Source organism: Antechinus flavipes, chromosome 2, assembly GCF_016432865.1.
Source record: "Antechinus flavipes isolate AdamAnt ecotype Samford, QLD, Australia chromosome 2, AdamAnt_v2, whole genome shotgun sequence".
Taxonomy (NCBI): domain Eukaryota; kingdom Metazoa; phylum Chordata; class Mammalia; order Dasyuromorphia; family Dasyuridae; genus Antechinus; species Antechinus flavipes.
This window is the reverse complement of record NC_067399.1, coordinates 440785648-440796829: the sequence shown is the minus strand read 5'-3', so window position 1 is coordinate 440796829 and position 11182 is coordinate 440785648. Positions and strand designations below refer to the sequence as shown.

The following is an 11182-nucleotide window of genomic DNA, read 5'->3' as shown; positions in this document are numbered from 1 at the left end:
CCACTGAGAATAAGCCTTACTTAGTTCATGGATTTTAGGACATAGAGCTGGAAAGTTTAGGGGCCTTTCCCCTCCTGCTCCAATGTTCTGAATAGGGAAAGGTGCCTCCAGAGAAGTGAGCCCGTCCTTTAAATCCTGCCGATAATCTCACACTGGCTGCCAGTGTGTTTGGGGAGTTAGTTAAACCTCACCACAAAGGGTTTCTGATCTCCTGCCAGGCTGCTGGAAATACAACTGCTTGCTAATTTAGATGCCTGCTCTGCTCGCATCCTTGGAGTCACAGACAGAGGCGGTGGGGTCACATCTGGTTCAGAATCAAACACATTTATTTCACTTTTATTGAGTACAAGAACAGAGAGCACACACGCATACAGCACGGAGCACTGGGGGAAGGGGGTAGGGAGGGGCACAAGGGAGTGGGGGTTAGTGAGGGAACAAGAAGGAGGCTGTCGCAGTTGGTTGGTCAAAGGTGCTTCTGAAAAAATAATTTATTTATAGTGTCGTTGTTCATGCAATTGCAGGCCAGTCTTGGAATGTGCTTGCAGGATTCGGTATTTTTAACAGGCACTGACACTTCCCGCACCCTCAACCTGAAGGGATCCAGAGAAATAAAAGAGAAGGCTTCACAGAATCTTAGAACTGGAGGCGTCTAGGGGATTACCAGATCTATCCCCCTGCCAATTTTCGTGGCTCAAAGAGGAAGAAGTCTTTTGCCCAGTGTGACAGAGTGATGGACAAGACTGGGATCTTATTCTCTTCCCCGGCTTCTGAGATTAGAGGAGCAAAAAAAAAAAAAACGTGGATGGAAGAGGGAGGAAATAGAGGTGAAGTCTGTGCCTAACATTTCCATGGGAGTCATGGGGGGCTAAGAGCCGATGGCTTTATTTTGCAGCTTCACTGCCTCAAAAAGTCCTGATCCCTTGGTTCCCACCTCTTTGGGGAAGAAAAAGGTGGGACTGTCTGGATTTTGCCAATGAATGGACTCACCCAGTGATCACATGTACCCAGAGCCCTCCAGAAAGGTAATCACAGAACATGGGGGTATAGAGCGGGTAGCAATCATTAGCACATGAGATAGGTAGCTTGGGCAGGGGTAGTTTCTTGGGAAGGAAGCCCAGACAAAGGGCTCTTTCACACCTCCTCTCTGTGGGATCCAAAGGATCCCTGTAGCACTCTGACCTCTTGCCATACCTAGAGCGTTGGGGATAGGGTACTGAAGTCAAGACCTGATTATCTAAAGTGAGCTAAGAAAGGAAGCACATCTATCCCTCCTGGCTAGTATTGGGATTGGAGGGAATCTACTCACACCTGGATAATCCTACAGCGAAGTTGCCATGGCACCACCCTATGTATCACACCACTCCTGTTTGTCAGGGATGATGAAGGGATTCCTGTTCAGATAAGGATTACAACTGGATCGCCTGAGATTTTGTCCAGCTCGGAGATTCTGTGAAGGTGGATCAGTAGAACTTAAATATGTTTGGGGAGTGGAGTGAGAGATGTTTAAAGTGCAGTGGGGGCATTTCTCCCCTAATGCCCTACCCTGTGGCAGCCCACTTGGAGGGGGTCCCATAACCCTAGCCATGACTCCACTGAGCCCTAGCCAGCAGCCAATGGAAAACCTTGACACCAGATGTGGTGATGGCTCCGGCCCAGGAAGAACCTCCACTGTTCTTGGGCTTGGGAGTTCAGATGCAGAGAGAAGAGGATAGGGGAACCAGAATTTTTTCCAGGAAACCAATGATCTAGGTCTCTTGATTTTCAGCTTAGATTTAGAGGTTGGAGGGTAGTTAAAGATTTAGTCCAACTGCCTCATTTTACAGATCAGAAAACCGAGAGAAAGATTAAATAAATTGTCCAAGGTCACCGGTCATACTTGGGGTTTGGGAACAAGAATCTGAGATTGAGCTTTAAAGTCCTCTGTGATCCATGATAATTCTTGTCCTGGGTCTGGGCCCCCCCAGACCTTGCTGCCACTCTGGCTCATCCTTTGGCACATGAAGAGAGGGGAGACTGTGAATTTTAGGAAGACTTGGAGGTAGGGTCAGAGCAAGCCCTACTGAGCTCTTAGAATCAGGGCCAATGGCCTGCCACAAATATGGCCAGGAAGGAAAAGGCAGGTGGCCATCAAAAGGGGTTCCAGATCCCAAACTATACCCTAGGGAAGGAGTCTGAGGTCCCAGGGTAGGCGAGTTAGCCCCACGTCCACTTCCTTCATTCTCAAAGCAAAAAACAGGCCTCTCTAGAATTCAGCTATGCCAGGAGTGAGGGTGGGGTGGGGATGGGGACACAGAATAGTGAGGCCCCTTTGACTGGCACATTCTGGACAATGGCTCTGCTGCCTTCTTGCCAAACCCCTGCCCTCCACCCCAGGATCTGCCCCTCACTACCCCCCAACCCACCAAAGACAAACACCACACATTGTTTCACGACACCGATCCCTTCAGCCACCAAGACAGAACCTGCACACAGACTCTAGGCCTCTTGGGGAGGGGGATTTCAGTGTGATCTAAGAACCTCAGAATACATCAACCAAAGAATTATAATTTAAAAACTTCGGCATCATACTTACCAGCACTGTTTATTTTAATATTTTTCCCTGTTATATATAATATACATAACTTAAAAGAACATCCGTATGAATCCCCCCGATGGGCTGCACCATTGTAGTGAGAAGCCACAGACACGCAGCATCCACTTTTCCTCTCTTCGGGTTCATCTCTCCAGTATTCTTTTATTTCCAATGATGAGTCACCCGCAATTCCCTGGGCAGCCCTGGGTGGAACACAGGAGGTGAGGGGGCGACAAGGAGAAGAGAGAGGAAACTTGTGGAGCGATGGTAGTGAGAGAGTACGTCAAGACTAGCATGAGTTTGGAGGAGAGCGGAGAGAGGGGTCTGGATACTAGCCACGGAGCCCAGGGTCGGGCCCAGAAAGAAAGAACTCCTTCCTTTGGTCAGTGGGGAACTTCTTTCCTTCTTTCAGACATTTTTCTTGCGGGAGCTTCTTTGTTGCAAAGCATTTCCCCTCATACACGTGGGTGACAAATGTTGGAAAAGAAGGAGTGGATCACACATGAGTCCTCGCGAGATAGAATATGCAGAGCCTGTGGCTTGCTGTGCAGCTGCGATGTCACGAGGGGTCTGGCTTTTATTTCTGTTAATCGTGGTAGCATTTTTTCCCCTTTTTTTATTTTTTTTTTCTTAAAAATCCCATCAATTTTTTTTGTCTGCAAAGGCGAACGTAGGAGGTTGGTTGGTTTGCTTTAGCCGTTGGTTTGATTTCTTTCCCCCCAACTTCTGTAGCAGTGCAAGGCTGTGTTCTGTTTGCTGTGTGTGTGTGTGTATGTGTGTGTGTATATATATATATATATGCCTATATATATCTATACATATATATGCTCTTCCTTTGTAGTCTCTCAGCAGGGACGGAACATTGCAGCTGGGTTGTCTGTGTCTAGTCGCGGAATCCAGTGTGAAGGCCCTCTCCTCAACTGCTCTCCAAGTTGGTCTGAATAGAGATGCCAACTTCTTTGCACAGGGGTCAAGATTCCTGATAGTTCAGTGTGAGGGGAAAGAGAAGACAGAGATCAGAAGGAAAAGAAGTTTAAAAAAAAATGAAAGGAACAAAAAGACAAAGTTAGTTAACCATTTCTGGTTATTTTCTTGCCACCTTCCCAACTGAGGCCTTCTATTTCTTGGTTGAGTAACAAGGTTCAGGTGGCTCACGTTCCCCCAGGATCTATGTGACTTCATACAAATCACTTCATCCCTCTTGACCTCTGTATGCTGACCTGTAAAATGGGGGTCTTGGACTCTGATGTCTCTCTTCTTCCAAATCTTCTGGTCAAGAACCTAAGCCACCATAAAATCACTCATATCCTTTGACTTAACAACTCCACAACTAGGCATGAATCCCAAAAGAGATTTTTGAAAAAGGAAAAGGTCTTCTATGTACAAAAATAGTTATAGAACTCTTTTTTCAGGGCAAAGATTGAAAATTGAGGGAATGTCCATCAATTGTGGAATGGCTGGATTAATTGTGGGATGTGATTATGATGGAACACTATTGTTCTATGAATGAGTGAAATAAATTTCTAGGAGAAGATATTTTGAAAGAACTTCAGGAAAGGTCCGTCTCAATTGGTCAGTGGGGGAGATGGCCCAGTACAGCCCAGGGATCCAGGGCAGAGAAGCCGCCACATGACAGTGTAATCTACTGGGAGGCTCTCAGCCAAAATAAAAGCAGTATTGGCTACTCTGCCCTGATTCAGAAACCAGTGTATCAGGAGGCTAGCTGTGAGACCACCAACATAAGTACAGCTGAACCCCAGCATAATAACCAAGACCTGGACATGCCACACCCAGCATGGGAAGGAAGATGGAAGTACCAGCTTCAAGGCAGTGTGAAGCCATGTCACCTGTGAAGAAGCTTGGAACAATATCCCCTTTGCCCTAAGAGCAGACCTCAACCTTTAAAAAATGAGCAAAAAACCAAAAAGAGCTCTGGCCATAAATAGCTTTTATGGAAACAGGGAAGAACAGACTTCAAACCTTGAGAATACTAAAGGACCTCCAGATGAATCCTCAAAGGGTGAGATAAGTTGGTCTTCATCTCTTGGATTCTCTTACAAGAATTCAAAAAGAATTTTAAAAGAGAATTAGAAGAAAAATGGGGAAAGGCAATGAGAACTCTGGAAAAGGAAACACAGAAACTGTCTGAAGAATATCACTCCTTAAAGGACAGTTTTGGTGAAATGGAAAAAGAAAACAACTTGAAAAACAAAATTTCTGAAAAAATCCAATGAACGAAACAACTTATTTAAAAGTTCAACTGGCCAAATACAAAAGGAGATAAAAAAAGCTAACTGAGGAAAATAATTCATTAAAAATTAGAATTGAACAAATGAAGTAAATAACTCAAAGAGGCATCAACTACCAGTCAAACAAAACCCCCCAAAAAAGAAAATAAAGAAAGAAAAAAATACAAGAAAATGTAAAATACCTCAACAGAATTACAACTGATCTAGAAAACAAATCCAGGAGAAACTCTTTTATTGGACAACCTGAAAACCATGATAAAAAAACAGACTAAACAGCATCTTTCAAGAAATCATCAATGAAAACTGCCCTGGTGTCCTACAACCAAAGAGCAAAATAGCCATTGAAAGAATTCACTGATCACCTCCTGAAAGAGACCCCAAAATGAAAAGGTAAATTCCAGAATTATCAAATCAAGGAGAAAACACTGCAAGCAGGCAGAAAGAAACAATTAGAATATTGAGGAGCTATAATCAGGATTATCCAGGATCTAGCAGCTTCCAGTTTAAAGGATTGAAGGGCCCGGAATGTTATTTTGAAGGATAAGGAGCTTGGATTGTAGCCAAGAATCAATTATCCAGTAAAATTAAGTATTATCTTGTAGGGGAAAAGATGGCCATTCAATGAAATTGGGGAACTTCATTTATTTTTGATGAAAACCAGAGCTGAATAGAAAACCTGATCTTCAAATACAAAATTTGATTTGGCTCAAAGAGAGAATATCAGACAATTTAGTTTGATAGAGAAACTTTTCTCATCTTATAGAGAAGGAGAAAAGGAAAAGGGAGAGGGAGAAGAGAAGTAGAAGGGGAAAGGATAAGAAAGGGAGAAGAGGCTATAAAAGGGGAGCGCTGATTGAGGGAGGTAGGAAAGAAAAAAGGAAAGAGAAAAGTATATTTGGGAAAAATAAGATGGCGGGAAATACAGAATTAGTAATTTTCACTGTGAATGTGAATGGGATAAACTCTCCAATAAAACAGAAGCAGATAGCTGACTTGATTAAAAGCCAGAATCCTACAATATGTTGTTTATAAGCAACACATTTAAAGCAGAGAGATACAGTAAAGGTAAAAGGCTGGAGGAGAATCTATTATACTTCAGCTAAAGTAAAAAAAGCAGAGGTAGAATCATGATCTCAGATCAAGCAAAAACAAATGTAAAAAATCATTTTACATGTAACTGGGGAAAATATTAAAACATAAAGAACTCAAGCCACTTTGTGCTCCTGCACAAATCATTTTACTTGAGATGCTTCAGAAAGAGCCTCATTTGTAAAACTGGAATAATTATACTTTTGCTACCTCCATAAAGGATTATAGATCCTATGGAAAAGACCTAGAAGGGAATTACAGAGCAGCCTCCTCACTCCACACATTAGGAAACTGATTAAGTGACTTGCCAAGAACTCATGAGCAGTGGGCAGGATTTGAAGTTAGGTTCTCAAACTACAGAGGAAATGCTCTTGAGGAAGATGATTTGCTAACCTTCAGGCATCATAGAGATGTGAATTGTATTATTAATATAAATCATGTCATCATTATTATCATCAATGTCATAATCCCAAAAATGTCAGCACCAGTAGAGATTTCAAAGATCAATTATAATCAATTAGCCATAGGATTTGGAGCCTGATCCTTCCTTCTCACAGTAGACACCTGAGGCCCCCATCATGTCAACTTTGCCTAAGTTCACACACAAAGTGTATGGGCAGAGGTGAGACTTTAAAAAAAAAAAGGTGACTTCTAGTTCAAATCTTTCTCCATTGCCTCACCCTCCTCCTAATGTCTAGTTTCTCATTGTGGAAAGGTTCACCTCTTGTAGAATGTTCAGGAGAACATGGTATTCTGATTCTAGATAATCTGATCACTGCCCCTGGCTTGTTGCTAACTAGGTGTGTCCATAGTAACAGATACCTCCAATGGAAGAGGTGTCTGGCAACCATTCCCTCTACCTTAATATGCCCAAAGAAAAAAGGAGTAGAAACATCAGGAGTACTTTTGAAAGACTTCAAAACCTGAGTTTGGAAGAAACAGGAACTATTTGTAGGAACCTTAATCCCAATTCTGCCAGTGGTGTTTGGAGTAGGGTAGAATCTGAATGCTCATTCAAAGACACGATGACCTCCAAAGTCAATAAAGAAATAAAAGGGGGTAGAAAAAAAAGGGGTGGGGTGGGATGGGAGTATGGGGAAGCAAAGGAGGAGGGAAGAAGACAAGGGAGGGATCCTTGGAGGGGGGGGATTAATTAATAACTAGGCAAGTTATAGAGTAGAATTTAAAGACAGCAGGAATAGTTAAGATGTGTGTGTGCGTGCACGTGTGAGCGCATGCACGCATGTGTGTGAGTGTATGTGAGAGAGAGTGTGTGTATATATGTATATATCTACATATGTATACATAGATATATCTTTTCTTAACTGTAGCTTGCTTGGGGAGGGAGGTGGGGATGAAAGGGAAAAAAAGAATAAAATAATAAGGTCCAAAGCAGAGAACCAAAGAACAATTTACAAGAAAGTAAAGAAAAAATAGACATTCATGAATTTCCTCTATTAATATATGTACTTTCTTGATCTGGTAATTCATTGTCATATGTTTTGAATCATCCCTGATATTCTGTTGGGCACATGACAATGTTCTCTTTTGTTTTGTATTTCTTTTGCTTTTTTTTTTTTTTTTTTATTTGTTTGTTTCTTAGTCTGTTTTTTCAAATAAAATAAACTAAAAAAAAGTTGGGAGGAGAAGAGAAAGCCACACTTTCTCCCAGCATTAACAGAACCAATTAGGACAATGCATAGGATTTAGAGCTAAGAAGGCTGTTCTTAGAGATCTTCTTAAAGATCATAGATTTAAAGATGGAAGGGAAAAGTAGAAGTCATTTAGTTGAATCCCATCATTTGACAGGTGAGAAACAAGAGGGATCAATTGGCCCTTCCAGAGTCATACATCAAATAAATTCCAGAGGCAGGATTTGAAGGCAGATGTTCCTTCCTCCAAGTCCAAGGCTATATCTAATCTACCAGAGGCATCAAATCCATATTCCTGATTTCCCATTTAATTTCCACATTCCCATCTAATGAAATAAATAAAAAATATATATCATAATGTTAACTTATGGCTTCTACGTTAATTTGCAGCTCAATCGAATCTATTTCTATTTGTTTAATACTACTAGGTATCATTTGTTAGATGACCAGTAGGTCATCCGATTCACATTCTTCCCCCATTTTATAGAGGAGAAAAATGAAATCACACAGGTATTAAGTAGTGAGTCCCAGCTTTTCTGATGACGACTGACCCAATGTTCTTTCTACTATTCTTTGATCTTTCTCTAATGATGACTTATGAGAGGTCATAAAAAAGAGAAAAGGACCCACATGTGCAAAACTATTTGTAGCAGTCCTTTTTGTAGGCAAGGAACTGGAAACTGAATGGTTGCTCATCAGCTAGACAATGGCTAAATAAGTTATGACTATATAAATGCTATGAAATATCATTATTCTATAAGAAATGATCAGCAGGATGATTTTAGAAAGGCCTGGAGAGATTTGCATGAATTGATGCTAAGTGAAGTGAGTATAACCAAGAAAATAATGTACACAGCAACAACAAGATTATGTGATGATCAATTCTGATGGACGTGACTCTTCTCTCATCTCTCATCATTGTCTCATCAATCTTTGAGATGATTAAGGCCAATTCTAATAGACTTTCAATGGAGAAAGCCATCTACCTCCAGAAAGAGAACTGTACGGACTAAATGTGTATCACAACATAGTTTTTGCACTTTTTTTGTTATTGTTTGCTTACTTTTTCTTTTCTTTCTCATTTTTTTCCTTTTTGATCTGACTTTTCTTGCATAACATGATAATTGTAGAAATATATATTTAAAAACTGCAATATTTAACATATATTGGATTGCATGCTGTCTAGGGTAGGGGAAAGAGGAGAAAAAATTTGGAACATAAGATTTTGCAAGGGTGAATGTTGAAAAATATCTTTGCATATATTTTGAAAATAAAAAGTTATTATTAAAAAAAAAAATTCTCAAAAAAAAAAACAAAAAGAAGAAAATTAACTCATGATTCTGACCTTCCCCAACTTGTTTTGTCCAGTCATGGAGTGCTATGAACAAAAAACAACAACCACCCCTCTTTAGGCTGGGAAATGATTCTTGGGAGGTGGAGAGAGAAGTGTCAGAGGCTGGAATAAGGAGTAAAGGGAAGAAAGCTACTCCTAAAGGGCAACACTGCTAGAAAATGAGATCTAAAAGAGAAAGGTGGCACTGCGTGGGCAGACAGCATAAAAGAATTAAAGAAGGTAGATGACACAGCCTAAGGAGGAGGGAAAGAAGACAGGTTTGGATGCCAAAGAAGGAACAGAGGCAGCTAGAAGTAAAATCAATTTGTCACAAATCTACAGGTGGGAGCAGCATCAGTGGGAGGATGCCAGAATGGGAAGTCTTGTTGGAAAGAACTTGTACACGTGTTTGTTGGGAGAGGGGGGCAATAAATGGGAGATGGGTGGAATCTAAGACATGCTGTGAATGGAACAGAAAAAAGAAAGCAACAACAGTGGGGGGATGTTAGATGAAGAAGAGCAAAAAATATATTTCATAGAGGTGATAGAATAATCTCAGTATCAGGATTTAAAACTGAAAGGGATCTTTGAGGCTATCAAGATCAGTTCTTTCATTTTACAGATGAAGAAACTGAGGCACAGAACTTGTCTAGATGAGTTAGTAGCAGAAGTAGGAGTAGAACCAAGGAGACTACTTCTAGCCTTTCCTTTCCTTTTCTTACTCTGTTTTATTTTTTCTTCTTCCCTTTCCCTTTCCTTTTTGTGTCTGAAAATATATCTTTAATTCTATTCCTATAAAAACTACAAAACCATGTAGACATCCCATATGTTGCTCCCCAGTTCAGGAAGCCTATCTAAGGGGAAGAAACCTCGAGTGAGGTTGTAAAGATTGAAAGGATTAACAGAAGGCAATTCTCCTAGGGCTGAGATCATCCATGCATACCTGGATATAGGATACCTGTGATTTTCTCTGAATTGAGGAATACTACCTGTACATGGGGCAGCCAAGTGATACAATAGACTATAGGGCCAGAAAACAGGAAAACTCATCTTCTGGCCTCAGACACTTGGACCAGTCACTTTGCCTCAACTTCCTCATCTACAAAATGAGATGGAGAAGGAAATGGCAAACCACTCTACTTTCTCTGCCAAGAAAATCCCAAAATGGGGTTACAGAGAGTGAGATGCCTAACAACAACAAAGCTGAACATGAGTGATCAGGAGTCAAAGGAAGAGCCTCTTCTAGGGCCTCTAGAGGGTATTCATTACCTGTGGCTTCTTGTCCCTTTCTTCAGGAGATGGGTCTGTTTCTCTGTATACAACGGCTTTGGTTACCAGCATGTCGGGGTGTTGCAGTTTGGCCTCCTTGATGGCCAAAGCCAATGCCTGTAACACAAGGATAGGACAGCTCCTAATCTGAACACAGAGACCCAGACTTCAGGATGCACCAGGAAAGGGGGAGGAGAGAAGAAGGAAATGAATCCCATCACTGAAGCTAGGGCTAAGATTTAGGAATTGGGGCTCATGTCTCTGAGGTAGAAACCAGATCATCAACCAAACCCAAAGACTTCAGAGCCCCCAGAAACCTTTCTATGTTAATCAGATTGGGACCACCACATCCTCTTCCCACAATCAAGCCAAAGCTCAACACAGGACTGTGCCCTGTAAGTACTATCAAATGACAGTTCTGTATCTTACTAAATGAATGTCTTTTTTCCCCGGGGGATCAAAGAACTTTGGGAGAAAAAAGAGAGATGCTGGAGCCACCTTGAACTGGCTTAAATTTTCAGTGTGTTAACACATCAGAAATTGACAAATGCTATAAAAAAAAAAAGAAGTGATGTATTATTTTGCTGATTGTCTAGATGTCAAAAAGAGGTGGAAAAAAATGTTAATAATGCAGATTAAACTTTAAAAGCATATTGTGAATATTTTCTTTCTTCCCTACAAGAACTGGTTGTTAAACATTTACCAGCACACCTTTAGAAAAGGCCAAGGATTGGTAATACTTTTTAGTTTTGCCTAAAGGACTTCGACCCATTTCTAATCATCTAATGAATTCCATATACAAAGACTGAATGAATGAAGTGGAAACTGCTTGGTGAGTTTTCTCTTCATGATCTGAGATTTGCTTTAAAGGAAGTTTAGAGTACCTTGTCAGTTCTTTTAATGAGGAAAATAGCTTAGTGTTTTTGTTCACATTCCAGATAAGTTACTTCCTGAGACTGGAAGGGGATCTTAGGAACCTCAAATTTAGAACTTGAAAGGACAAAAGACCCCTCTTTTT

The 11182-nt window shown here is 41.0% G+C and overlaps 1 protein-coding gene across 16 annotated transcripts in view; it reads right to left on the bottom strand.

Moving 5' to 3' along the window:
* Window positions 1-305: 305 nt before the first annotated feature.
* Window positions 306-11182, bottom strand: part of EPB41L1 (erythrocyte membrane protein band 4.1 like 1) — a 107088-nt gene continuing 96211 nt past the window's right edge. For all 16 annotated transcript variants that reach the window (XM_051979232.1, XM_051979226.1, XM_051979223.1 and 13 more), the window contains 2 exons: window positions 10165-10281; window positions 306-3551 (listed from right to left, as the gene is read on the bottom strand). In XM_051979232.1, the coding sequence (XP_051835192.1) occupies window positions 3543-3551; window positions 10165-10281 (126 nt within the window). In that variant the 3' untranslated portion in view covers window positions 306-3542. The remainder of the gene's footprint in view (window positions 3552-10164; window positions 10282-11182) is intronic.